Below are 25,598 nucleotides of genomic sequence, written 5' to 3' on the forward strand. Positions count from 1 at the left end.
ATCCTTTTTCTTTTTTGTACATGACTCCAAACTGTGTATCATGTACGTTTCAACGGCGGCAGAAACAAGCTCCCTTCGTGCCGAGGCGCAACACTTGTTTCCTCCCCATCCACCTCGCATAACTGGCCGGTCACTTCAGGCCAAGGAGCGTTCCTGATCAAGAGACCCAGCGCCGTTAGAATCCGGTGTTCGATGTTACAGATGTTGTGCGGTGCGTATATCCCCTCATCATATTCCAGCCGAAGGCAGATATCCCCGTCAGACAGGGTCGTAAATTCGCACATCAGACCAAATTTCGCGCCCTCAGACCATGTATACAATGGCTCAACTCCATCAACCCGGAGGCTCAGCCCCCCGCTCTTAGTGTGGAAGGTGACCATCGTCTCGAACAGTGGGTGATTCGGGAATTCCGGAGTCACACCCAGATGGCATACAAGCTCCTGCCAAGGGATGGCGTGGGATATAGCGGCCTGGCTGGAGCATTTTACGGACTGGAGGAACCCATGGGCGTCAGCATACGGAACAGATTTTGGGTCGAATTGAATGCGAAACGGCAGTGGCTCGAGGAATAGTCCGATAGTGCTCATGTCGGGCTCGGACCAGCGGTTTAGAAAGGGCCCGCCGATCACACTGTCAATACTGTCGTGGTTGGCTTGTAGAGCAAGAGCAACAGCTGCAAGGGCCAATTGATGGTGGCTGAAGTGGGAGGTTCGTAGGAAGTCCTCCAGGGCCAGTGCCGTCTCGCGAGGAACCATACTCACCCGGGAGGTTCCTGCATAACTCTCTCGCTTCGTCTTTGAGAGGGGAGAGTCTTTGAGATATGATGCCCAGAATGCGAGATCGGCGTCTGCCGCCACTCTGTGCCACGCGTCCGCCGCCATATACACCGGGCGGTGGCCGAGTACTTCAGCACCATTATAGATACGCTCAACGTCACACAGAAGAAGCTGCATGGTGGTCAGGTCGCATATGATATGGCTCATAGTGACTAGCAATGTATCTGGCGAGATGGTGACTCGAATGAGGTCGTCATTGGCGATATCAAATGGGCGATTTATCTCCTCCAACACGCTGTATTCATTGACCCGTTGAGCAACAGGCGCATGGCCTGAAAATACCCGTCTATGTCTTCCTGCACAGACGCGATACCGGGACCTGAGGATCTGATGCGCTTCCAGAACAGAATCCCAGCTCTGCTTCAAACGTGCCAAGTCAACAGCGGTGTCCAGCCGGCAAGCGAAAGACACGGTAAACGACGCGTTGCTCGTGCAACACTCGTACTTCGATATCCATTCTCTTTCCATCCGCGAGATAGATCCTTCACCCATGTCGGGAGGAAGACGCTGCGCTTTCCGGCATTCTTGCTTCTGCAGTTTGTCTATCTCCTGAGATAGATCACGCAGGGTGGCAGCCTTGACTATGTCGGTCATGGGAACTGAACAGTTAAAAGCCTTGTTCAGACGGCCGGCTAGCCGTAGTTGTAACAGGGAATGTCCACCGGCTGCTGTAAAGTTCGAGTCGGGAGATATCTTGGCTTTGTCCACACTCAATATATCGGCCCAGATACCAGCAACGCGGTGCTCCGTGGGGCTCATCTCAGTTGACGGCGATGGGCTATGTCTCACATCCGCAGTCTGCGCAATCGCCCTGTAGTCCAGCTTTCCTACCGGTGTCATGGGGAACTGCTCGACCGGAATGATGTATCGTGGGATGGCATGCGTTGGGAGAACAGCGGCCATGTATTTCCGGCATTCAGCTGCACATACAGTTACAGGCTGGACCAAGGCTACCAGATCGTCCCCACGTCGCGCAACAGCCGCCCTGGCGACGCCGGGCAGTTTGGTAATGCGAACTTCAAGATCGTCCAAGTCCAACCGGAAACCTCGTAACTTTGTCTGCCGATCATTTCTCCCCAGGCAGACGAGGTCACCATCTCCGTCCCAGTATCCAGTATCACCGGTGGCATACATCCGTTCTCCCAGGCCGCGGCGGATAGAATCAGGGAAGAATCGTTCGCTTGTCAAGTCCGATTGGCCTATGTAGCCGTTGGACACCTGGATGCCTGCAAGGTAGATCTGACCCATGACTCCTGGTGGTGCGAGACGACCGTTCCGGTCGAGGATATAAATCCGCGTTGTTGGGTTAGGACGCCCGATCGTCACCTTATGTCCGGGAAGTAGCCGTTTGATTGTCGCGCCGCATGTGGCTTCTGTTGGACCGTACATGTTGTACAGGACCGCCGATGCAGCCCAGCGGTCGTTAGTATCTTGCGTAACCTGCTCGCCAACAAGGTATACCTAACGGAGCATTGTCAGCAGGTAATCTGGCCCTCGAGAAAACGCCAAAGAATACTGACATAGCGAAGGTTTGGGTAGTCCCTCGGGTTCAAAGTTGCCGCTAACGAGGGCGTAAAAATGCAGCTATCCACATCAGAGAGGTGAGAAAATGGATCTTCGGGGGTCGGCAGGACCAGAGTTGCCCCGTAGCCCAGCGCAGAAAATATCTCGTGAATACTCCCATCAAATGACACAGACATGGTTTGAGCAATTCTTCGTCCCGGCTGTGCATGCAGGCGGACCTCTAGGTCTCTTTGGAATGCGACTAGGCCTCGGTGGGCACATAGCACGCCCTTGGGCTTCCCTGTTGAGCCTGATGTGAAACAAAGATATGCATTTCCTTCTGGGCAAGGAATATATTCGAACTCATCTTGGACATTGTCGTCTTGTCGCTGAAGCAGATCCTCCACAGCCCAGACATACCGGCTAGCCCTGGGTCGGTATTTCGTCTCGCCGGCGGAAGGTGTCAAGTAAGCCGTAGCACCAGAAGACTGGAACATGCTATTCCTGAGTTCAGGATCGAGCTTGCTGTTCAGCGGACAGTATACACCCCCGACTTTGAGAATTCCGTATATAGCAACGAGCCAGTGCATGCACGGGCGGGCATGGACGCAGACGACATCACCCTTGCTGATATACATGCTCAGATGTATAGCTACACAGTCACTCCAACTGTCAAGCTCCTGGTACGACATTGACTGTGCTCTTTGGTGTGCGGCGCAGAATTCGGGGTTCTCGGCTGCCGCAGCCTTCATCAGAACAACTAGGTCGTCATGCACAGATGTTTCGGTAGTGAGACCGGATAGACAATTCCCGTAGTTTAGAAGAGTTTGTCGATCTGATACCAATAGCATGTCCTCTAGGCACATGGATATCGTATAATTTGTCCTCATCAGGCACGAAATGGCCCGAGCGAAAAGCGTACCAATGAGCTGAATTTGGGTCTCCTGGTATTCAGGAGCGAATTGCAGATGAATCGCCTGGGTGTCCTCCACGGTAATGCTTATTGGGATCTCACTGTTCATACGTGATGATGGCTCGTTTGTTGTCCCAGCATGACCTCCGATGTCAAACTGCATGGCGAGTACTGAGGAGAACCGCCGCCGATAGCCATGCTCGGGTGGGCTCCAGTCGAAAGCTGATAGCTGTAAAAGTTGCCTGAACACTCCATTGATGAAGCCATTAGTATCCATACCGAGTGAGACTTCAACTCCCATCGGTAGAGTGTTTACCAGGCTCCCAATGACGTTGAGGATGCCAGGCACAGGTAGTGACCTGCCCGACATCACCACGCCCAGTAGAACAAGGTTGGAGTCGCAAATGATGGACAGTACCAAGGCCCATGCGGCATAATATACCGATGGCACAGTGACATGGTGACGGGCCGCGTAGGCCAAGAGGTCGGACTGCGCAACATCGATCATGAATGTAGCTACCTTGTTCCAGAACTCTCTGGACCGACGTGCAACATGGCAGCGGGGCATTCGGATCTCGCTTGCGGCGGCTTCCAGGACTTCTCTTTTTGTTTCCCAATACTGCCGGGCATCAGATTCACGCCCCTTGACCATCTGGTCTCTTTCCCGGGCAATAGCAGCGAACGATGGTCCAGCTCCTACAGGGTAACCAGCAACAGCACGGGAGACTTTTCGCATAACCAGCTGCATAGAGAATCCATCAATGAACGCGTGATGGACATGCCAGAGAATACAAGCCACTGAAGCGTCTCCAGCGATGGTGATGACTTGGAACTCGAACGCGACATTATCGAAGCTCGGACGTTTACCGCGCTCAACTTGCAATGCCTCCCAATTGGGTACCTGAACCTCCCTCCATCGGTAAGGAGTAACGCCCGTGTCAACAAGATATCCTCTGTCATGCTCTATCCTGAACTCTGTCCGGAAGATCGGCTCTGCTTCTAGCACTTGTTGCCAGGCCGCTCTCATGGCCGGTAAGTCCGCCAAGGAGCACATATGGTGGTAGGCTAAAATATTATTGCCGGGGTTTGCGAGTGTGGATTGTATCAGGGAAAGCTGCATTTCCGGAATCGATACCTTGGCTGCATCTTGCGAGCCCGTCGTGACGAGGGTGTCTGGTGTTGAGCACCTGGTAGAAGGGCCGGAAGGGCTAGGAGACGGGGTTATATTGACTTTGAAGCTGACGTCTGAGTGACTGGGGTCTGTGTCCTCCGGGACGGGCAGGCCGCCCGCTGTGTCGTAAATTCCGGTAGATCGAGAGATGATATCTTTGATGGGTATATCTTGCAACAATTCGCCCAGAGCCAGATCGAGCCCTATTCGCCTGCAAGTAGATACCAGACGTAGGGCAGACAGGGAGTGGCCCCCTAGAGCAGTAAAGCTCAGCGAGTCGTCCAGCTCGGCGGTTGGGACATTGAGCTCACAAGCAATCTCATTGCGAATATTGATTTGCATTGTCAGAGACTATGGAGGGACAAACGCAGGAGACTTTGAAAGGATTGGTTAGGTGAGGTACTCGAGTGAAACGATGTCAACATTCGGGGCTGTCTATATGGCCATAGATCGGCAACAACGCCTGTACCGGCCCATAGCGAATACTAGCCCACCAAGAGAAAGACGATGTTTCCGGGCCGACAGCTGTGACCCGCATTCCGAGGACGCTTCTCTGCGATTAGCCCAAAGGATACTCCGGTTATCCAGGTGGTCAGCGACCAACATAGGAGCCCTGAGCTACCGGCGCGGTTACAACAGTCACAGCAGCATCTATGGCTCTCTATCTAACCCATAAGACCATCACTTGTAGAGCCATCCGGTCACCGGCCGACACTGTTGCCGGCAATACTCCTTGTCCCTTCTGGAGTTCTAGAATATCGACATACCACAGTATACGGGTAGCCTCGAGGACTGCGCACTTGTAGAATCTATCAGGGAGGAGCTATGTGGACATCGAGATATTCACTCATGCCGGAGCTATGTGGCCCACCAAGTGGAAGTCTCTGCACCGTCGTCATTCTTACTACCTGTGTATCCTGCGGAGGCCGATAGTGCCACGCAAATATTCAATTCCGTACAGTTCGAGCCCCTTGCGACCTCTTTCGACATAAGTGTACCGATCTACTCCCCTAGCCTCTTACCTTAAGTAACACCATCTGCTCCGTGTCAGGCACAATGGCCAGCCCAAAATGTTGCTGCCGAGGCTTTCCCATCTGATTCGGCAACTTGATATCGTAATTCAACAGCAAATGCGCGAGAACCACCTTCATCTGACTGCTTGCAAAATGTCGCCCCGGACAAGCCCACAACCCGTGACCGAAGTTGATGTTGTCGGTTCCGGTTGTCGCATGCTGATATTTAAAGGTATTTCCAGGTATCTCTCGGAGCTTCGAGAACCGGAATCCGTCAAACCGAGTCGGGTCCGGCCAGAGGTTGGGGTTGAGGTTGAGAGTGTGCGCGCGGACCATGATGCGCATTCCACATGGAATCGTGTGGCCGCTGGGGAGTTTCAGTCCGCGCGGGTTGGTGACGATCCGAGGCATGTTTGCTGTTCTAGGTAAGAATAATTCATCGCACCTGATTATCCGCTGGGGCTTACCGAGAGAAGGGGGGCTGAGTCGCTGAGACTCCCGAATGAAGCTGTCGAGCTTCTTCAGTTTCTGGATATTCTCTTTGTTTACCGGCTCGCCCTTCAGTACTTCCAGCAGCTCCTGTCGCAGCGGCTCGACGTGTTCTGGATACGTCGCTAAATCGAAAAGGAGGTACGATAGCGCATTGGACAGGTTGTATATCGACGCAAACGTTGCCAGAAGCTGGTCGCGAGCTAGTTGCTTCGGGGTCGGTCCGTTGGGGTATCGTTGTCGAAACCAGCGCAGCATGTCCCCGCCGGGGATCTCATCTCGGTTTTGGGTATCAGACGCGTCAAGCATCGGTGTGAGACGCTCCTCGGTCATACGACGCTGGTTTTTCAGCGACCGCACCTGCGGCAAGAAAGGCGCAACGAAAGGCCTGATGACCCAGGGAATCGTCCGCAATACTAGCCATGCCCGGGTGACGTCCTGCGTGTACCTCACCGTCGCGTGGACCCAGGTCTCATCGCGACTAAGCGGGAGACCGACAAAGGCACGCCCGGACATAAGCGCAGCGATCTTCGACATACAGTCCCGTGGCTGGAATGCGGTCCATTGATCTGGTCGACCAAAACTGTCCTCGACCGCGTATTGCACTTCTGCAACGAAGGATGCGAGCACCGTAGGTGTGTTTCGGGTGAGATCGTAGCGCATGGCTTCGTCGAACTCGGGAGCCTTGGTCCCCATGTATGTGTATTCACCGAGGAAGACGTCATGGTGATGTTTCTTGATGGAGACGTGATCCTCTGGGAGGGTTTTGATCACGTCTATTCCGGATCGGGGGAGGATGACGAGCTCCATGCCCACCATGGAGAGGATGAATGGGTCATCTGGGTACTTTGGTCGGGTTAGGGATCGCTGGTGGGTTGGCTAATGGGGGCTTGGGGAAGGATGTACTTGAGCATGAGCTTCTTCGATTGTTCTCAGAACGTCGGTTGTCACCTCGAATCTAGGCAAGTTTAAAGACTGTTTCTGCGACCTGACAACCAAGAAGAACGCAGTCCCCAAGGCGACCATGGTGGCGATCAGGGCGAAGTGCTCCAGCCATAGCGCGTTCAGGTCCAGTAAAGCCGAAGACATTGCAACAATGGGCAGTGTAGTAGTCTTGCGTAGCGGATTGGAACATTTACATCGACAGCGTGCGTACTGCAGTGGAATTCTACTATAGAAACCATTATATTACGCTCTTATAGCCAATGCAGCATTCGGACCGGCGGCATGTCTCTTTCATTCAGAGATGCTATCCATCTACCTTCAATCCAGAGAGATTTTAGTGTCCGATCTTCGGTCCCATCTCCATCACGGCCTGGACGGCTGGCCGTGCCAGCATGCGTTGGCTCCACCGCTCGATGCTGGGCCAATCTTTAATATCGACACCGAGAAACCGGACCATCCACGGCATTGAGAAGGGAAAATACGACAGATCCGCTATGCTCGGGCGGTCCTTCAGGGCAATGTATTCCTGTCCATCGAGGGCGAGCCCCTTTTCCAGGATATCCCATTGCCGGAGACAGTTTGCATGCAATCTGTACTCATTAGCTCCATGCCTTTGGGAGTCCCACTCGTGCCATACTTCTCTATCGTCCGGGGCAGCTGAACGGGGTCCTGGCGTGTCGGATATCCCCGGAGGAAGTAGAGCCAATATTTCGCCGTCGGCCTGCTCATAACGCACGTTAGTTTCGGACACCAAGGTACACAGGTACATGGGGAGCGGCGGAAATGCACCCTAGCGCGGCGGTCTGGTATGCTGTCCACGAGAGGACTGATCCTCGCTCGGCAGCATTCCGTCCCGTCCATGTCCCGTCGTCGAACCGGTCCGCAAGGTACTGGAGACAGGCAGTGCTCTCAAACACAATCACCTCCGCTTTCGTCTCGGGGTCCTGATCCTTGAGTGATGGGACCATGCGCTCGGGGTGGATGCGGTAGAACCATTCGTCCTTCGTGTCGATTACGGAGAGTACGTGAGGGATCTCCAGTTCGCGGGCGAGGATGAGGGGCTTGATGTAGTTGATGTACGACGTTTCATCGGCTACGATAGTCAGTATCCAGAGTCTGTTCGGGGCATGGCTGCTTGAAACCTTTGATGACATAGAGAACCAATTTTCCATTGCACTCCACGTCACCGTGAATGACGGAAATGGACTCTACTCCGAGTCTGGAAGCCATATATACGGGTTTGCATTACACTGTTCGAAATGTTGGTTTTATTCCATACTTTCCATCGCTCTGTGGACTACTTATACTGTCTCAACCGGCCTCATTTCAATTGCACACGGCCACGCCCCTCGCAGCTTCCGAATCGTCCGAATCTCCCAGCCGGTCCGTCCAGCAAGAGCACGCCACTCGGCCTCAGTCCGTTCCTGTCCATCTGCACTCACCATCATAGTCAGGTCTCCATAGCGCGAGAGCCGACTGCTCCGGCCATCAGCCAAGATCGACTCCAGCACCACGAGCCTACTCTCACAAGTCACCCGTATAGCCTCTCGAATGTTCGAAAGCACCTTGGCTGTCTCCGCGTCACCCCAGTCATGCAGGCACCACTTCATAGTGTAGAATTCGAAGCTGGGAACACTTTCAAGAAAATCCCCCTCTATGAGCCCTGCTTCCTGGACCCGGTCTCCAACATCCGCATACTTTCCATCCATAGACAGGAACAGTGTTCGCGCATGCTCGATGACCCGGGGCGTGTCCAGCAACGCTGCCTTGATGAGTGTATGTCTCCGGAGGATCAGCGCAATCAGGGCACCTTCGCCGCCCCCGATATCCAGAAATGGTCCGTCTCCAAACTCCTCCCATGGATAGTCGGCTAGAATGCCGGGTGCCTGCGCAGTGGCACCGCTGCCCAGAGTCCGGTGCAACCGAGGCAGCCATCCCTGGTCCGTGAAGTAATCGAACATGTTCTGGTCCGTGTTGAAATTAATCTGGGCGGGTGTTCGGGTCGTGCCCTGTTTCAGAGACGCAGGGATCCCCCGCGCCATGTCGTAGAACTCGTTCCCATACAGGTCGACCCAATGTTGCCATTGGGTCCAGTGGTCGCTGCGCAGCATGTCCGATGTCGGGTTGTTGCTGTACGTCGCATTCTCTGCGTTGTACTGAAAGATCCCATTGTTCCGAAGAAGCCGCAGAACCTGTCCGAGTCTGTCTGCTCTGGCGCCCGATAGTCGAGCCAGCTGCAACACAGATTTGGGACCCTCAACCAGAATATCGGGGATGTGGAACTCGACAGCTGCGCATAGGCATTTGGTGTTGAGATATCCTTGCTGATGTTAGAATGCTATGCTTATCTGGCGGGGATATTTTCGTTACTCACCGAGAAAATGGTCGGCCAGCACCAAAGACGACGGCTCGAGCAACTGCTCCACCTGGTGCAGCAGATCGATCGTATGAGCTGCGATCTCGTCCAAGTTCGCATCCACAAGCCTTCCTTCGCTGTGGTCGTGGAGCGTCGCGAGTCGCTCCTTGTTCAGTGGTCCGGTGAGCTGCGAGAGAGCCTCCTGGAGGGACGCTCCCAGGATCTTGAGGGTGGATTCCATTGTTCTTTCCCTATCTCACGTTGTTTGGTAGTCTGGAACCACTAGATCAGGGCACTACATATATCTGCCATTAAGTGCGTATCGGGCCGAGGCGGTGCTCCAATTGACATTTTTGGCGGCCGGGCCGTTCGTTCTTCGTATGTTTTGTCCCAAAACGCCCGCAATCATGGATGTGTATGCTAGTTACCGAGTCCTCTAACTAGTCTGTAGTGTTTCCGACACCCAGATAACGATCAAGTATGTCCAATGCCCTTCTCAGCACACCCTCCTGCAACGCAAACGTAATCCTAAACCAACCCAGCCTCTCGGGGCCAATATGATACGCCCTACCAGGACTAACAAGCAGCCCACTGTCTCGCAGGTGACGTTGGAAACTGATTTCGTCATCCAGGGTCTTTGCGTCTGGCGCTAAGCGAGCAAAAACACATAGTCCCGCTGTAGCTGGGATATACTCGACTCCGTGGGATTCAAGGGTCGCAATTACCGCTCTGTAGGATAATGAAAGTCTTTTCTGGTTTAATTCAATGAGCTTTGGCAAGTCCCCCGACGCAAGAAGTGCCATTGAACAAAGCGTGGAAAGCGAAGACACCTCCGTACTTGTGGGCACCCGCAGGCCCAGGATGAGCTCTGGGTTTGCCTGGGATATAACACAGCCCTGGGCCAGAACTTATGAGCCTGATAGTCATAATTCCCATAGCCAGGAGGATGGTAAGAATATACAAGACTTACTATTCGCAACCCACTACATCCGAAATCCTTACTCATGCTCCAGACCACATGGACCCGCGAAAGATGGCACCCGATAGCACTGAGGTCAGAGCTGACGATAGACTGGAACGGAGTCGCTTTGGAGTCGGCTCCCCCGAAGTACGACAGCGCGAATACCTCGTCGCAGATAAGATGCATGCCACGATCGTGGCAGAATCTCGCGCAGCGGCGTAGAGTCTCTGGTGAGTAGCAGTGGCCGAGCGGGTTCCCAGGGTTGGTGAGTACAAGGGCACGGATTGGATATGGCGAGGTATCAAACGTCTCTGTTAGTGATTCTAGCAGTACATCCGGGTTGAAGGCGTCGTGGAGATCGCGAATGGGAGCGGCAACAGGATGGACATCTGCGCGGACACTGAAGTGGAAGTCAAACCCATCTACAGGGACCGTGTTAGTATTTCTCGCACTGGAACGGGGCAGGATGATGGGATGCGGTCTTACTCCAGTAGGGCGCTGGGATTAGAACACCATCGCCTTGGTCACAAATGTGGTATAGTAGGCCAGTCAGACTGTTCGCGGAGCCTGATGCAAGCGCAATATGGCTATTTTCGACAAGCAGATGTGGGCGGAAATACTGATTGAAGAATGTAGATAGAGCCTGCAGGGCTTCCGTGTCTCCGTGGTGGCTGTTGGGATATGATAGATGCTAGCAGAGTCAATCAACGCACACGATCACCGCGATATAACCCGTTCTTGCCTGATCTCTCAGCTTGGTTTGAAAGATATCTTGGAAAATCGAGAGCAGTTCCGGCCGAATGGTCCAGTTCTCCGCAAGAGATGCGTCAATGGGCGTCTTGCCGGACTCGGGAGGCTTGGCTTGCTTGGTAGTCTGGAACCCGAATTTCCGAAGAGAAGCAAGCGTTGCCCTTGATCTGTGGGATAGGCCGCTGGTGTTATCCATGCTGACCAGCTTGATCGGCTTCAAGACTATGAGAATGGTACTTCAGATATAGCTCGACATACGGCCGGTTCGGTGTCTTCCTTTGACGCCTAAGCCGCCGATAGGAGTCCGTGGCACGCCTATGATGGATTCTCTGGGAGATTCGCAGAGCTAAAAGACTGTGGAAATGATCCAGGCAGGGGGCCGTGAGAGAGCTTTCTCACCCCGCGGTATATGTCTCTCCCTTCAGCCGCCACGATGTCGCTACAGGCACCGAAATCTCCCTTTGGTGAAATAGAAAATCATGCAGAAGGTATATGGTATTTTGCCTACGGGTCCAACATGAGATCCTCGGTGATGAAGGGCCGTGGGATTATGCCTCTCAAAATGCAAGCGGTCATTGTACCGGATTATATGCTTTGCTTTGATATCTTCGGCATACCCTATGCAGAACCCGCCTTTGCCAGCATAGCCCCTCTGCTCAACAATGAAGTATCGGGGAAAAGTCCAATCCCACCAGTTCACGGCGTTGCCTATCTCCTCACGGCAGACGATTACCGGCGCTTGGTGGTCACTGAAGGGGCTGGCGTTGGATACGACGAGATAACCGTGCAGGCCAGGGTCTTGGACTCGGATGAAGAACAAGCAGAGATTACGGCTCGCACGCTGAAGGCGAAATATCCCTTCAGGCCAAATCGAGTGTCGAGCAAACGATATATGGTAAAAAAAGCCCCTTCCGAAATTGCACCAATATCGGTGGGTATAAGCTGAATATTCACAGGGGCTGATCCTCGACGGCGCCGAAGAATTCCATCTCCCGCAGTCGTATCGCGGCTTCTTACAGTCACTGCCCGTCTACACCCCAGCTTCGACTTACAGAGCCCGGCTGGGCAGCTGGACCTTTCTGGCTTTCTGGCAAAGGGCAATCCGAGCGCTGGCACGGCTTACGAAGGTCAGCACCAACAAATGCGGCCATTGTCCCAGATGGTTAGGAGGCGTGATTGTGGCAGTGTATCGCTTTATGTGGGGGTATCACGACTACGTCCATTCTAAAATCTGGAGTCGGGGCGATGGTTGTTAAAGTGATTGCTTTTCGGACCGCAAAGTGGATTCCGGTGGTTATATATTTTGTGGAGGACGTCTTCCACACGTTCTTCATCAGCGCAACTGCAGTGGACTCCATGACAGGTGATAGATACAATGGCCACAGACGTGAATCACAATCAGTACCTACTGCAGGCGCAACAGCTGCTTCGTAGGGTCCCACTTATTGGTAAGCTGGCCGTCGGTTCGGAGTGTCGTCGACTAACTGAGGAGAGATGGACATAACGACTTCCCCTTCATCATCCGCGGGCTGTACCAGAACAATCTCGGAAGTAGAAACCTGAGAGAATTGCCCATTGGGCAAACCGATTTCACCCGGCTACGGCAGGGGATGGTTGGGGGGCAGTTCTGGAGTGCCTATGTTCCCAAGTTCGACTCCCCATCCCATACGTACGACTTGACCAGAATGCTAAAGACATTCTATGGCAGCCACGTGCAACCCGATAAGACGTCTGATGAGCCATACCTAGAATGTTTGCGCCAAACCCTACAGCAAATCGATGTGATTCACCGCATGATCAACGACCACCCCCATGTATTTGGCCTGGCGGAGAGCGCCGCAGACGTCTGGGATATCTTTCGTTCCGGCCGTATTGCTAGCCTCATTGGAATCGAAGGCCTCCATCAGATCGCCCACAGTCCGAGTGTCTTGCGGATGATGCACAGGCTAGGGGTGCGGTATGCAACGCTATGTCATACAAAGAACAATCGATACTGCGATTCGGCGGTGGGTATCCTCGACCGAAGATGAATATGGTGGGAGGCTCACGATGCAATAGACAGATACACCTAGCCACCATGGGCTGAGTGCGGAGGGCAAACGCATGATCCGGGAGATGAACCGCATAGGAATGTGAGAATTGAATCCTATCGCCATATGCGCGATTCTCTAATGTCTGTGCACGACAGGATCATCGACCTCTCCCACACAAGCGAGGCAACGCAGAGAGATGCAATCGCAATCTCGAATGCGCCCGTGATATTCTCGCACTCTGCAACGTACGTATAAGACGTATTATCATCATTTACTTCGAGTTTCTAATGCAGTCCACGCAGCTCCTCGCTGACACCACGACCCCGAAACGTCACCGACGAAATACTACACCAGCTGAAGCACAACGGCGGGCTGATCATGGTCTGCTTTCTACGAGACCTCGTCAATCCCACTGGCGACGCCAACGCTACCCGCTCCCAAGTAGTTGATCACATCCTCTACGCTGCGGAAACAATAGGGTACGACCATGTGGGAATAGGGTCCGACTTCGACGGCATGCTTGCGGGGCCAGAGGGGTTGGATGACGTTTCACGGTTCCCGGAGCTGGTGGCAGATCTGTTCCAGCGCGGGGTAAGCGGGGAGCGGATCGAGAATATCGTTGGTCTGAATTTGCTTCGAGTCATGAAGGAGGTCGAGGATGTCGCGGTCCGGGAGCAGGCAGATGGATCTACCGGGGTGCTGTGTGATGAGATGGGGGCTTTGTGGACGCCGGAACAGCGCCAGATGCTGGCCGACCAAGGGAAAAAACGCGGTCTCGGACCGTGAAAGGGTTAGGTCAACTTAAATTCTTGTTAATTTAGTAGTGAGGGATCATCCAGGCCGGTGGCTCCAGTTAACGGACCGCTGGCACGGCGATTTGAGAACCTTTGGAGTGAGGCCAGAGTCAGATATACGGTCTCGGTCGATTGACCACTGTGCATGGGCCATGCCTGGTCACATTTCCCTCCGTTTGCTCCCACTTCTGGCAACCGCATTTGCATTGTTCACTTATCTAGTTTATACACCTACCTTGACATCCACCGAAATGCCCATCCCAGCAGCATACGATGCCCTGATTATCGGCTCCGGGCCAGCGGGTCTGTCCGTCGCCCTGAGTCTCGCGCGCGTTCGCCGACGCGCAGCCATCTTCACGAAGCCCAACAACGCAGGCTTTCGAAACGAAGGCGCTGCGGAAATGCACAATGTAATCTCGCGCGATGGTGCTCCCCCAGCGGAGTTTCGCCGCATCGCGACGGAGCAAATCAAGAAATACGGTACGATCGACTTCATTGAGGCGGAGGTCGTCGACATCAAACAGAAACGAGACAGTGAGAATGCGTCCCCGGCTTCATTTGATGTTGTCGCTCGCGATGGCCGAACCTGGTCGGGGCGGAAGCTGGCCCTGGCAATGGGGTCCGTCGAGGTGTTTCCGGATATCGAAGGTTATCGCGAGAATTGGCCTCAAAATATGTAGGGCTATGCTCCGCTTTCCCCTCTCGTATCTTGCGCACTGCTGATTATGGTGCTGGGTGTAGTTTCCAGTGCTTTTTCTGTGATGGGTATGAACGATCACACCTCCCGGCGGGTGTCCTCACATTCCCGAACCCCATGTATGCGCACCTCGCGCAGATGCTCAACCTCCTCGTTACGCCGAGCTCGGGCCCGGCGACGGTCTTTACCGACGGGCCGGTTCCCGACAACGATGCAATGAAAGAGGCCCTCGGAAAGGTTGATGCCCTGAAGTTCAATGTCGAGACCGGAAAAGTCATTCGCTTGGTACCTGCCGCAGCTCCGGACATCGGCGTGACTGTCGTCGTGGAGGGAGGCAAGGAGTACAAGTTGGGATATTTAGGACACAAGCCGTATACTATCTTGGCTGGCAAGGATATAATCACCAGGCTCGGGGTCGAGATTGAAGAGAATCCCGTCATGGGCGAGCATGTCAAGACCGTGGATCCATTGGGCTCGACGAACGTCAAGGGTGTTTTCGTTGCCGGTGATGCGGCGACGCCGATGAAGGCCGTTGCGAATGCCATTGGCACTGGTGAGTGCAATCATTTCGTTCTCTTGTTTGGAACTCCGTAATTGATTTATCCCGTCTAGGTGCTACTCTCGGAGCTGGGATTGTGCAGCAGTTGATAATGGAGGACATGGAGGGGATTTTGGCCTCGACGAAGTCCGCATAAACACACGCCGTTATGACACGGCCACTTGTATTGACCCTAAACTCAATATACTAGTTTATCCAATATCAGTAGCAACGGAGATTCGGTGTATGTGTCGAACTGTCGGAAACGGCCCGGTGCTCGGACGCCGTGAACACAATGCGCAGGGGAAAAGATGAGGACCTCCCTCATCCTCTGCCAATAAAAACGGTTATAGTCGGAGGCAGGGCTCGATATAGCACACTATATCGTATTATTCAACCATGCGTTCCCTGGAGAGCGTGAAACATTTGGTGGTAGAGCAGTCCCAGCTCTGCCACATCGTCTTCGGCGCTATCCTGGCATATGCAGGCTGGCGCTGGGTTCTGCGGCCTGAGTTTCTGAAAGGAGCTATGACGGACTTGATGTCACACTTCTTGAACGTACGCTCGATCCCCAGCTCATTCACATTGATGTTCTGAAAATTCAATGAGGACAGTACTATCTCACCCGACGGTATCCAATCCACCACACCGAAACGGGCCAGCCAATTCCCGGCCGGTCCTACCGCTGGCCCAACGGACAGGGCGACGAAGGCAAATTTCTCGACGGCATCGAGAACCGGGCTCAGTGGGCGAAGGAGCATGGCCGGATTTACCGCATCTGGGCGGGCACGACGCCAGAAGTGTAGGATATCAGCTCCACTATCCTCGCCAGTAGGTACTGACATGCTACTGACAGCGTTCTCCAGACACCTGAACATATAAAGCTTGTGTTCCGCGACTCAGATAGACATTCCAAAGCGGTTAACAATGACTCGGGCTATCTTATGGGAGAGGTTTTGGGACAATGTCTGGGCCTCATCAGTGGAAGGGATTGGCGGAGCCTGCGAGGCGTATGTGAAGCTGTCTTTACTCATAGCAAGGCCATCGACTATCTTGATCTCATACACTCCAGGGTGGGTGACTACCTACAACAATGTTCCTCGCTTCGACACGGCACGCTTGACCCAGTGGAGGACTTCAAATTCCTCCCGTTCCTTATTATCGGAGATATCCTGTACGGCGACATGACGCGGGAGATGGAGGACGAACTGTGCTCGATGGCTCCTCTCCGGGAACGGCTGTTCCAATTCGTGATCAAGGGCGGGCTGGCCCGATACAGGTGGTCTCAGTATCTGCCTACAGAGGCGAATCGCGCCTTACGGGACTTCCGTTCCTGGTGGGTAGCGTTCAACCAAGCCGCCTATCGCCGAGCCAGGGAGCTTGCCGCCACCGCGACGCCCGTGTATCAACTGTTCAATGCAGTAGACGATGGATTGATCACGGCTGAAAATGCCTACCAAACGCTGGATGAGATGCTCTTTGCGAATCTCGACGTCACCCTGGGCGGTTTGTCCTGGAATCCGGTCTTCTTAGCCGCAAACCCAGATGTTCAGGAGGAGCTCTATGAGAACATTACTACGGCGCAGGAAGCGGAGGGGCTCGTGATGCCCAGGTATCTGCAAGACAGTTCCACCTATCTCGCCGCATGTATCCGAGAGTCGTCCCGTCTCAAGCCGTTGGCCGCATTCTCAGTGCCTCAAGCGGCGCCGACAACACACGTTCTCGATGGATATTCTATTCCCGCAGGGACGAACTATGTAGTCGACGCCTACGCACTGAACATCGAGCACGAGTTCTGGGGTCCTGATCGCCATGAATATCGGCCTGGACGTTTCCTGGGGTTGAAGGGGGCCGATCTGCGCTATCATATGTGGCGATTTGGGTTCGGGCCTCGTCAATGTCTGGGCAAGTACGTTGCCGACCTCATCCTCCGCGTGTTTCTCGTCCACCTTGTCCGTAACTGGAGGTTGGGGTTTGAAGACGGCCAGGGTGCGGATTCTGAGGAGTGGAGGCGCGATCTAGACACTTGGATTACACATCCTGCTATCAAACTGACCTGTACACCACGGGAAGTTCGTGCATAGACTAGCGGCAGTTATCAGGTGTCAATATAACATATGTCCAGTGTAAAGCGCCGGATTAGTTAGTTGTCGCCCTAGTAGAAACAGAACCTACCTTGTGGACTAGCATCTAATGCATCCGATTGGGGCTGCGGTTCGGGGCGTCAATCTCGCAAAACACCGACGCCCAAGGTACCCCACAGGGGAGTGAGGCAAAAGTAGTTAGAATCAATGGAGAATCCAGGCTCCCTCGATGACAAACTCGGCGTCGGCGAGTAGCTTATAGCGCGGTATATTGGACCGTGAATCAGAGCCTATGAATCAGCAACCCAGGCCACACATTGTCTGTCTTGATGACCATGTCTGCTGAGAAGGACCTTCAGGCTCCCGTCAGCAAGGAGCCCGTCCCGGATGAATCTGCACCCACTGTCAGCCAGGGCACTGAGCTGAGCGGCTTGCGCCTGGCTGCTGTGTTTACCGTGCTTTGTCTTGCAGTCTTTCTGGTTGCTCTGGTTAGTAAGATAAGCTCATGCGCAAACATACATCATTATATGTCTGGCTGACAGTTGTATATAGGACAACACCATCATCGCCACTGCCATCCCAAGAATCACTGATCAGTTCAAGGCCCTCGAAGACGTTGGGTGGTATGGTTCTTCATACCTGCTCGTTACCTGCATGTTCCAGCTCATCTTCGGAAAGCTGTACGGCTACTTTCCGATCAAGTGGGTGTTTCTGACGGCCATTATCATCTTTGAGATCGGGTCTGCCGTCTGTGGCGCCGCACCCACCTCAGACGCTTTCATCGTGGGTCGGTCGATTGCGGGTCTGGGGGCCTCGGGGATCTTTCAAGGGGCCATGGTGATTGTCGCGTACTCGGTTGAGCCGCGGAAGCGTCCTTTGTGTGCGTGCTCTCGGTTTCCGATCCTGTCGAGCTATGTTGACGGCTCCTGCAGACAATGGCATCTTTGGCTCGATATACGGCATCTCGTCCATCATCGGGCCTTTACTTGGAGGCGCATTCACATCCAATGTTAGCTGGAGATGGTGGTCGGTAGCTAATTTCCATGGAGCCCGTTGAGCTTGTTCTAACGGCAAGCAGTTTCTACATCAACCTGCCCATCGGCGGCGTCGTCGTTGTAGTTCTCCTCCAGTTTCTGCACGTTCCCAACACCATCTCAATCGAGGCCGCGTCCAAATCCCTCCTCCAGCACATGGACCCTCTGGGAGCCATCACTTTCCTCCCGGCCATCGTCTGCCTCCTGCTCGCTCTCCAATGGGGCGGTACAACCTTCCCCTGGGCCAACGGGCGCATCATCGCCCTCTTCGTCCTTGCCGGCATGCTCCTCATCTCCTTCCTGGCTATTCAGAGAAAGCGTCAAGACAACGCCATGGTGCCGCCGCGCGTTATCACTATGCGCCCCGTAGCCTGCTCCTCCCTCTTCATGATCCTCTTCGCCGGCGCCTACTTCACGATCGTCTACTACCTCCCCATCTGGTTCCAGGCGATCAAGGACGCCTCGGCCGTGGACTCGGGCATCATGTGTCTCCCGGTCATGCTCTCCATGGTGATTTTCTCTTTCGTCGCGGGAGGTGGCGTCACTGCGACTGGTAACCCCGTCCCCTTCTTCTATATCGCTACTGTCCTTGCGGCCACCGGCGCAGGCCTCATGACGACCTTTGAAGTACACACAGGCCATCCGAAGTGGATCGGCTACCAGGTCCTCCTAGGCTCCGGGGTGGGAATGGGCATTCAATTGCCCATCATCGCGGTGCAGGCCGTGCTCCCCGCGGCTGATATCCCCGTAGGGACGGCGATCGTGACGTTTTGTCAGACGTTTGGCGGCGCGATCTTCGTCTCTGTTGCACAGGCGCTGTTTGCGAATCAGCTGCGGGCTGGGCTTCTCCGAACCGTTCCTGGAGTCAGTCCGGGGGTGGTGCAGGAGGTCGGCGCAACGAATCTGGACTCTGTCATTGATGCGCAGCATATGAGTGCTGTGAAGGTGGTGTATAACGATGCGTTGGTTTCGGCGTGGTATTTGGCTGTGGCGCTTTTCGCCGTTGCGGTTCTGGGAGCTGTTGGGATGTCGACCAGGAGAAAGCACTTGGAGGCTTGAATATGGGTGATTTGACATGGTATACCATCTTCACTTCTTCACTACCACGATCTATTGCCCTAGTGCGTAACTGGCTCCTCCTCTGCATAGAAACAGCCGCAAATACAGTCCGCTTGAGATGTCACTCCTTAAACTAGTCCTATCTTCACCCCCCTCGCAATAAACCCACGACTACTACACTGCTCCCCATAAAGCGTAAACCGAAAGGGCTGCTCAAAAACCGCGTAGTCAAACTCGCCCATCCCAGCCCCCTCATACAACTCTTGCACCTCCGCCTCCGCAAACCCTTGCTTTGCAATCGTCCCAAACACACCCCCTTCCTTCATTAAATCCGAGCCCCCCTCACCCAGTCGCGCAGACCCCGGCACCGTATCAATCACAACGCAGACACCTCGGGGCTTCAGCAAGTCGCCGAAGCGCTGCAGCAGTCCGCCGGCGTCAGCAACGTGGTGCAGCGCCATCCCAATGACGATGATGTCGAAGGGGGCGAGTGTTCCGCTGGGGAGGGCGGTAGAATCCCCGAGGAGATTGTGCTGGAAGCCCTCCATCCGAGCAGGTCCGGCATTATGAGAGCCGAACATCTCCTGTGCGGCTTTGTTGTACTCCGAGACCATATTTGCAGAGAGGTCGAGACCGATTGTTTGTGTTGCGTATGGAGCTAGGGCCTAGCATTGCACCTTGTTAAACGGGAAGCCGATGATGGGCGGATTGAGATACGTAGATACCTTGGACACGGTCCCGGCACCGCAGGCATAATCCAACAAGCGGACTGCATCGCTAGCAGCAGGGTCGGTGTTTGGGGTGTCGGTTAACTTGGGACTGATCCAGCCACGTCGCGACTTGAGCTCGGCAATCACCGTGTTGATGAGCTCGCCAAAGTCGTTTTGGTGGTTGGAGGCAACTTTGCTATGATGGGCTAGTTCATTGATCGATCTGTATGGAGATGGACAACTTACTCGAAGTGCTTGCGGTTGATTTCTGTCAAGTCTGCCATTTCGAGATGATTGAGGTTCCTGGATGGCTGGGTGAATAAGGATGTGCTGGCGTTGATATAGAGGGGAGTGAGTACCTTGGAATTGGCGTCGGAGACTTCGGAGAGTTCTATGTACGTAGGAGAGCTAAGATTCTTGGGGGCCATCGCGAAAGCAAATTCTTTACAGTATCCCTCTATCAAAAACCGGCCATTCACAAATCATCATGGGGACATGGTCGAACAGGATGTGGTTGCGCTCGACATTCTTCTGAACGATTCATTGATATCTTTTATTCACACTCTTGTCGCCATGAAGGTGGGCTTCTTTCGATCCTTTTAGCCACCCACGTCGTCATCTTCGTAGTCTGTGTAATCGGACTCACTGTCTAAAGACTCACATATACTATCAATAATAATCTCCGCGCGTCTCACAAACTGAGGATTTCCCATCATCTGCTAGTTCAAACTCCATCCCTATTTCCAGGCAAGCGTCCTACACACCCCGGATTGCTTCTTTGGCAAACTGAGGAACTCTGAAATTTGCTGGTAAATAGCGTACCTTTGTCTCCCCAGCAAACAGTTCCACCTGATATAGTTGCACAATCACTTTCCTTAATGAACTAAACCCCCCAACAAGCAACGCCCTCGGATTCGCCACCACAAGGTCATAGTCCACACGATCCACCTTAGCCAGGCAAAGGACCTCAAGACCACGAGGCAAGATATCTGCCAATTCCAGCAGAGGCCGCCCACCCTTAAGATCGAGCAAATCCCTCAGCGGCATCCGCAATTCCTTCAACGCTGTAAATTCTACCAAGCTTCCAAACCAGCTCTCAATAGTCTCTTGGGTCTCCTGTCCCTTCACGCTCCGCTCGTTCTTAACCAAGTTCTTCGTAACACCAATATCGTTCAACCTCAGCACCTGCAGAGTGCGACTACGCGTCGTTAGGGGTTCATAGAATGCGCGCGGACGGAAATTGAAGTATGTAAGTTTATTATCATGCTGGTACTCGAACCGCTCGAGACTCGCACATGCGAAGATAAATTCTCTGAAGCCGTAACGGCAGTTGCTGTCGTTGAGGATGATCTCGCGGACTGGGGAGCTTCCAGCGGGGAGACGAAGGGTCAAATAGGGGTATAAGTTCCAGTCATACTCCTCCAGCTTCTCAGGGCTCTGACTGGTAGGTTCTGGTTCCCCATTAATCCTATTGGCATTGAATACCCTCATGGCCGGTAGCAAGAAGAAAGGTGCGAATGCGCGCGCACCAACCTGGATCGGCCACTCATTCCGAATCCTGATACTCTCTAGATGCTGGAGAGCTGTAACCTTCTTCCTCGTGTTCTGTTCTGGCCCGGCGCAGCCATTATCCTCATCAGGGACGGATCGGACAATACTCTCAATTGTCCGGAGAAGATACGGCGAGCTTGTATAGCTTATATCCAGAAATCTCACATTTTTAAGTCCCAGCAGCAGCAAAGAGAACCACATGTCCGGGTCGCCACCATTTAAACGCCGTTCCCACCGGTCTAGCTCGAGCCCGTCCTTTGCAACGCATGTGACAATATCCCGGACGACGTGCCAGTCATAGTATTTGGTGTTAGGTCGGGGGCCCAGCGGCCAGTAGTCGGGATAGTGGAGGGTGCGGATAAGTCTAGCGAGTCACAAGTTGTGGTGGATGATGGGAACGAGCCGGAGGACATGTACGTGGTTAACTGTGATGGAAGAGTAAGCTGCAGGTAGAAGAATGTTATACCAGGACCTGCAGACGCGGAGGAGGGGCAGGCTGTACGGGAGAAAGTCATCAATATGGGAGAGGACCAGGAGGAGGATCTCTACTGGCAGAGAGGACGCCATTATGGTTTTGCGACTTCACAATGGATGGGAAAGACAGGTATAGGAACCAGATTACTACTGTTTGTTTATCTCATGAAGCACAAACAAATGCGTCATCATCAGATCTGAACTAGCCACGGGTATGTAAAGCAGATCAAGGAATGTTCCTGCGGCGGGGGAAGTGAGGGAAAACCATGGAAGGTAAAAACGGCGTGGCGCCAGACATCCAATAGGGTTTCTTCGGGACTGTGACTCGACTGCCATCAGAATGGCCTAATACTGACATGGTTTCATGTTTGAGCAATGTTGTGGTTAAAGGAGAGGAATAGTGAAGTAAGTTGACCTTGTAAAGCTAGCAAGCATCTTGAAGGACAACTTGGCATCAAAGTTATTCAGCAGACAACAACGCTCCCTTCAAGATTAGGATCAAGGAAGCCCGACCGGATAGAGCACTTGCACCATGGCTTGAAAATCCTCATGGACAAGGAAGCGTCAATTTGAAAATTCACAAGCCTTGTCGCAGTGCAGGAAGAGGTGAAAGGATTCTATGTTCAGGAAGGCATCGGAATATAGCCGTGGATGCGATGCAGATACTTTGGAGGCAATCCGAATTAGAAAGATAAGGCAAGATCCATGTATCTGATTCCTCGGTCTCGGTTGCACTCGCGTACTGTAGTTGATCCCACCTAAAGCCTGAACCCCATGAGCCACGGAGGTGCGAGCGACGGGGAGATTTAGATGACTACGCGCGGAGGTAAGCAATCAATGAGATTAAAGCGGATGATGAATCCGAGTTGCCAAATAGGGGTTCTACCTATCTAGATATTTATACCTGCAAGAGCAAGCAATAGACCTTTATAATATCCCCTATTAGGGAATAGCAATTAAATGAGTAAAGCAAGATAAAGGAATATTTTAAGTAATATAAGTAATATTAGAAGATAATAGGGTAGCAATATTGCTGGCCGATCCTAATACAGTTGGGTGAATAAATTATTCCGTCACCGATATTGATGACGGTCGACACGTAGCCCAAAGCATCCCCTCTTGTATATAGCTTGACGTGCCTACTGGCCACTTGTGAGTAACCCCGTGACTTATGTTTCGACTGATTTGTCCTTGTTTGATATGAGTCACAAGCTCCCTGTGAGCGATTTTGCAGCCGCCGGTTTCGGGCCTTAAAAGACCCAACCTCCAGCCTCTCGCTGATCCGGTGTCGGCGGAATTTATATTATCTGATCGTCCACATGGTTGCTCGCCATCAGATAAGATTAGATCGTTTCTCCGGATTCCCCCTGTCAGGGCGGACTTTTCATGTTTTTGGCCACACTCACAATTTGTCTGTGCTTCTAGCCACTCCGTTTGTACCGAAGATTCCATAGAATCTATTGATCTCACTTCAACCCCTCTTCTTTCCAAGAATTCATCATGGCTTCTGACACTCTCAAAATGTTCAGCCGCGGCCTCGCCTGGTTCATTCCGTACCTCCTCCGCCAAGGTCTGCACACCTTCTACGCCATGTATCACGGCTGGACCTACCACGCAACCTCGAATCCCAAACATATCGTCGTAATCGGCGGCTCATTCGCGGGCCTGGAACTCGTCAAACGCCTTACCCAGACGATCCCCACGGGTTACAAGGTCATCTGGATCGAGAAGAACTCGCACCTAAATTATGTTTTTGCGTTTCCGCGGTTTTCAGTTGTGCAGGGCTTGGAGGGTAGGGCCTTTATTCCGTATACTGGTGTTGAAGCGGGTGCGCCGGAGGGTTGCTTGCGGAAAATACAGGGGGTAGTGACTGGAGTGTTTATGGGGGAGGAAGGTGGGAAAGTTACGTTGCAGGGTGGAGAGGAGGTAGCGTTTGAGTACCTCGTCCTCGCGACGGGGTCGACGCAGCCTCTCCCCGTGCAGGTATCGTCGACAGAGCGGGAGGATGCATGCAAGGAACTACAAGGTGTCCAGAGCGTGATCGAAGAAAGCCAGACTATTGCGATTCTCGGTGGCGGCGCCGTCGGCGTGGAGCTAGCAAGTGATATCAAGGATTTCTACCAGGATAAGGAAGTGACGCTGGTTCATTCACGAGACCAGTTGTTGAATCGCTTTGGCCCTCGACTGCAGGACCATACGCTTACTGCGCTCAGAAATGAGCTCGGTGTGAGGGTTTTGCTTGGAGAGAGGCCTAGGCTACCTAGTGGGGGTGAATCAAGCATGACCCGGAATGCAAGGTTGGTATTTAAGGATGGGAGGGAGGAAGCGTTTGATCTCGTCGTATGTTTCCTCTCCTACGGGCCGCAGGAAATAAGTCGTGAGAGAGTGCTGATATGGTTCTTGACTAGATCGGATGCACAGGTCAACGACCAAACTCATCGATTCTTGCGACCGCATATCCAGGTTCCCTCTGCGGAAAGTCATCACGAATCCTTGTCCAACCAACCCTTCAAATCCTCACAAACAACACCATCACAGCATTCCCAGCGACTACACATCCAACACCGAACCGATCCGAGCGAGTCTTCGCCCTCGGCGATGTAGCTGCGCACCCCGGCCCGCTAATGGCGCGCGCTGGAGTCGTGCAGTCGGAAATCGTCGTCCAAAACATCCTGAGCCTGATAAACGGTCAACCTGCAAAGAAGATCTACAAACCGAACTGGTTTATTGAGGGCGCGATCAAGTTGACACTGGGAAAGACGCACTATGCTATCTATGCTCGGGATGGGGGTGAAAAGGAGACTGGGGATGAGGTCATGATTGTTTCGAAGAAGGGGAAGGTGGACTTGGATGTTGGGATGGCATGGCGGCAGTATGGCGTTGGAAAGGAATTTGCGAAGGCTAAACGGGGGGATGTCGGATTGAGCGCTTGAGAGCCTGTGTAGTGTTTGCGAGGGAATATTTAACAAAGCCATTGGACAGAGTACATTGACACTACTAATATTACCGATTTTTTTCTGCGACGTTGAGTTAAACAAATGGGAGTGTTCTTTCCAAAGTCTCGGTAGGGGGTAGTCTGGGGGCTGCATTCCATCAGCTACGACTCCCCATCCCCGGACATCAGCCGCGTCCTCGCAGCAACGACTTCCTCTCTCGAAGTTCTCCCCGCTTCAGCACCATTTCCAAACTCCTCTTACACGCTCAATTTCTGGAGTCCATCTTATAAACCCCACCCTCCTTAATAACACGCTCTTCATCTGCGCCGGGGGCACAAACCCGCCTGTGGAATAACAACAGCAGCAACACCAACGAAAACGTCCCCGAACTCGTCTGCCAGCCCTGGAATACCTCCTACGCAATAGAGCTCACTTTCACAGATGGCGTGCAAACCCTCACACCGCTCCACACAAAGCTTCTGAACCAGGCAAATTGGACCTCTGATGCCGGGATGGCATCTCCTTGGTCCCCAACAGCCGGTGAACCCCCTTTCATAAACGGTGGATTCTACATAACGCATCTTCTCTTCACGAGCCTCCTGCAACGATGCCTCGTATCGAGTGTCACAGGCTCACTGACCCAATTCATGCAATCCGAGTTCGACAGACAGAGCATGTCAATCACGCAAACGGGCCTCTTCTCCTGTCCCCAGTTATGGAATAGTTCCACCTACAGAAGCCTCCAGATCCT

At 53.3% G+C, this 25,598-nt stretch overlaps 10 protein-coding genes across 10 annotated transcripts; 5 read left to right on the forward strand and 5 right to left on the reverse strand.

Moving 5' to 3' along the window:
* Positions 1 to 38: 38 nt before the first annotated feature.
* gliP (nonribosomal peptide synthetase gliP) lies at positions 39 to 4,765 on the reverse strand (the record flags this gene model as incomplete). Its single annotated transcript, XM_071032516.1, has 2 exons — positions 39 to 2,297; positions 2,357 to 4,765. The coding sequence occupies 2 exons, from the start codon at positions 4,763 to 4,765 to the stop codon at positions 39 to 41; spliced, it is 4,668 nt and encodes a 1,555-aa protein (XP_070888609.1).
* A 668-nt stretch (positions 4,766 to 5,433) lies between these two features.
* gliF (cytochrome P450 monooxygenase gliF) lies at positions 5,434 to 7,014 on the reverse strand (the record flags this gene model as incomplete). Its single annotated transcript, XM_071032517.1, has 3 exons — positions 5,434 to 5,852; positions 5,904 to 6,771; positions 6,832 to 7,014. The coding sequence occupies 3 exons, from the start codon at positions 7,012 to 7,014 to the stop codon at positions 5,434 to 5,436; spliced, it is 1,470 nt and encodes a 489-aa protein (XP_070888610.1).
* Positions 7,015 to 7,204: 190 nt separating this feature from the next.
* On the reverse strand, positions 7,205 to 11,133 carry gliM (O-methyltransferase gliM; the record flags this gene model as incomplete). The annotated part of the gene is made up of 8 exons (XM_071034898.1): positions 7,205 to 7,460; positions 7,660 to 7,963; positions 8,207 to 8,346; positions 8,569 to 9,190; positions 9,245 to 9,481; positions 9,798 to 10,122; positions 10,197 to 10,672; positions 10,920 to 11,133. The coding sequence occupies 8 exons, from the start codon at positions 11,131 to 11,133 to the stop codon at positions 7,205 to 7,207; spliced, it is 2,574 nt and encodes an 857-aa protein (XP_070888611.1).
* Positions 11,134 to 11,370: 237 nt separating this feature from the next.
* On the forward strand, positions 11,371 to 12,193 carry gliK (gamma-glutamyl cyclotransferase gliK; the record flags this gene model as incomplete). Its single annotated transcript, XM_071034899.1, has 2 exons — positions 11,371 to 11,832; positions 11,894 to 12,193. The coding sequence occupies 2 exons, from the start codon at positions 11,371 to 11,373 to the stop codon at positions 12,191 to 12,193; spliced, it is 762 nt and encodes a 253-aa protein (XP_070888612.1).
* Positions 12,194 to 12,312: 119 nt separating this feature from the next.
* Positions 12,313 to 13,756, forward strand: gliJ (dipeptidase gliJ; the record flags this gene model as incomplete). Its single annotated transcript, XM_071030977.1, has 5 exons — positions 12,313 to 12,385; positions 12,432 to 12,585; positions 12,646 to 12,943; positions 13,010 to 13,215; positions 13,273 to 13,756. The coding sequence occupies 5 exons, from the start codon at positions 12,313 to 12,315 to the stop codon at positions 13,754 to 13,756; spliced, it is 1,215 nt and encodes a 404-aa protein (XP_070888613.1).
* Positions 13,757 to 14,578: 822 nt separating this feature from the next.
* On the forward strand, positions 14,579 to 17,083 carry gliC (cytochrome P450 monooxygenase gliC; the record flags this gene model as incomplete). The annotated part of the gene is made up of 5 exons (XM_071030978.1): positions 14,579 to 15,018; positions 15,074 to 15,209; positions 15,414 to 15,557; positions 15,614 to 15,801; positions 15,856 to 17,083. The coding sequence occupies 5 exons, from the start codon at positions 14,579 to 14,581 to the stop codon at positions 17,081 to 17,083; spliced, it is 2,136 nt and encodes a 711-aa protein (XP_070888614.1).
* Positions 17,084 to 17,418: 335 nt separating this feature from the next.
* Positions 17,419 to 19,176, forward strand: BJX67DRAFT_370826 (major facilitator superfamily domain-containing protein; the record flags this gene model as incomplete). Its single annotated transcript, XM_071030979.1, has 3 exons — positions 17,419 to 17,531; positions 17,668 to 17,866; positions 18,133 to 19,176. 3 exons carry the CDS (start codon positions 17,419 to 17,421, stop codon positions 19,174 to 19,176), a joined length of 1,356 nt encoding a protein of 451 aa, XP_070888615.1.
* A 128-nt stretch (positions 19,177 to 19,304) lies between these two features.
* BJX67DRAFT_392146 (class I SAM-dependent methyltransferase) lies at positions 19,305 to 20,183 on the reverse strand (the record flags this gene model as incomplete). Its single annotated transcript, XM_071034900.1, has 3 exons — positions 20,133 to 20,183; positions 19,902 to 20,082; positions 19,305 to 19,841 (listed from the first exon to the last, which is right to left on the reverse strand). The coding sequence occupies exons 1-3, from the start codon at positions 20,168 to 20,170 to the stop codon at positions 19,305 to 19,307; spliced, it is 756 nt and encodes a 251-aa protein (XP_070888616.1). The 5' UTR covers positions 20,171 to 20,183.
* Positions 20,184 to 20,642: 459 nt separating this feature from the next.
* BJX67DRAFT_379187 (uncharacterized protein) lies at positions 20,643 to 22,004 on the reverse strand (the record flags this gene model as incomplete). Its single annotated transcript, XM_071032518.1, has 3 exons — positions 20,643 to 21,801; positions 21,855 to 21,862; positions 21,918 to 22,004. The coding sequence occupies 3 exons, from the start codon at positions 22,002 to 22,004 to the stop codon at positions 20,643 to 20,645; spliced, it is 1,254 nt and encodes a 417-aa protein (XP_070888617.1).
* Positions 22,005 to 23,224: 1,220 nt separating this feature from the next.
* Positions 23,225 to 24,921, forward strand: BJX67DRAFT_392150 (NAD(P)/FAD-dependent oxidoreductase). Its single transcript, XM_071034901.1, has 2 exons — positions 23,225 to 24,251; positions 24,320 to 24,921. Exons 1-2 carry the CDS (start codon positions 23,412 to 23,414, stop codon positions 24,842 to 24,844), a joined length of 1,365 nt encoding a protein of 454 aa, XP_070888618.1. The 5' UTR covers positions 23,225 to 23,411; the 3' UTR covers positions 24,845 to 24,921.
* The last annotated feature ends 677 nt before the right edge of the window (positions 24,922 to 25,598 follow it).

The sequence above is a fragment of the Aspergillus lucknowensis genome, assembly GCF_044049455.1.
Source record: "Aspergillus lucknowensis strain CBS 449.75 chromosome Unknown BJX67scaffold_9, whole genome shotgun sequence".
Classification (NCBI taxonomy): domain Eukaryota; kingdom Fungi; phylum Ascomycota; class Eurotiomycetes; order Eurotiales; family Aspergillaceae; genus Aspergillus; species Aspergillus lucknowensis.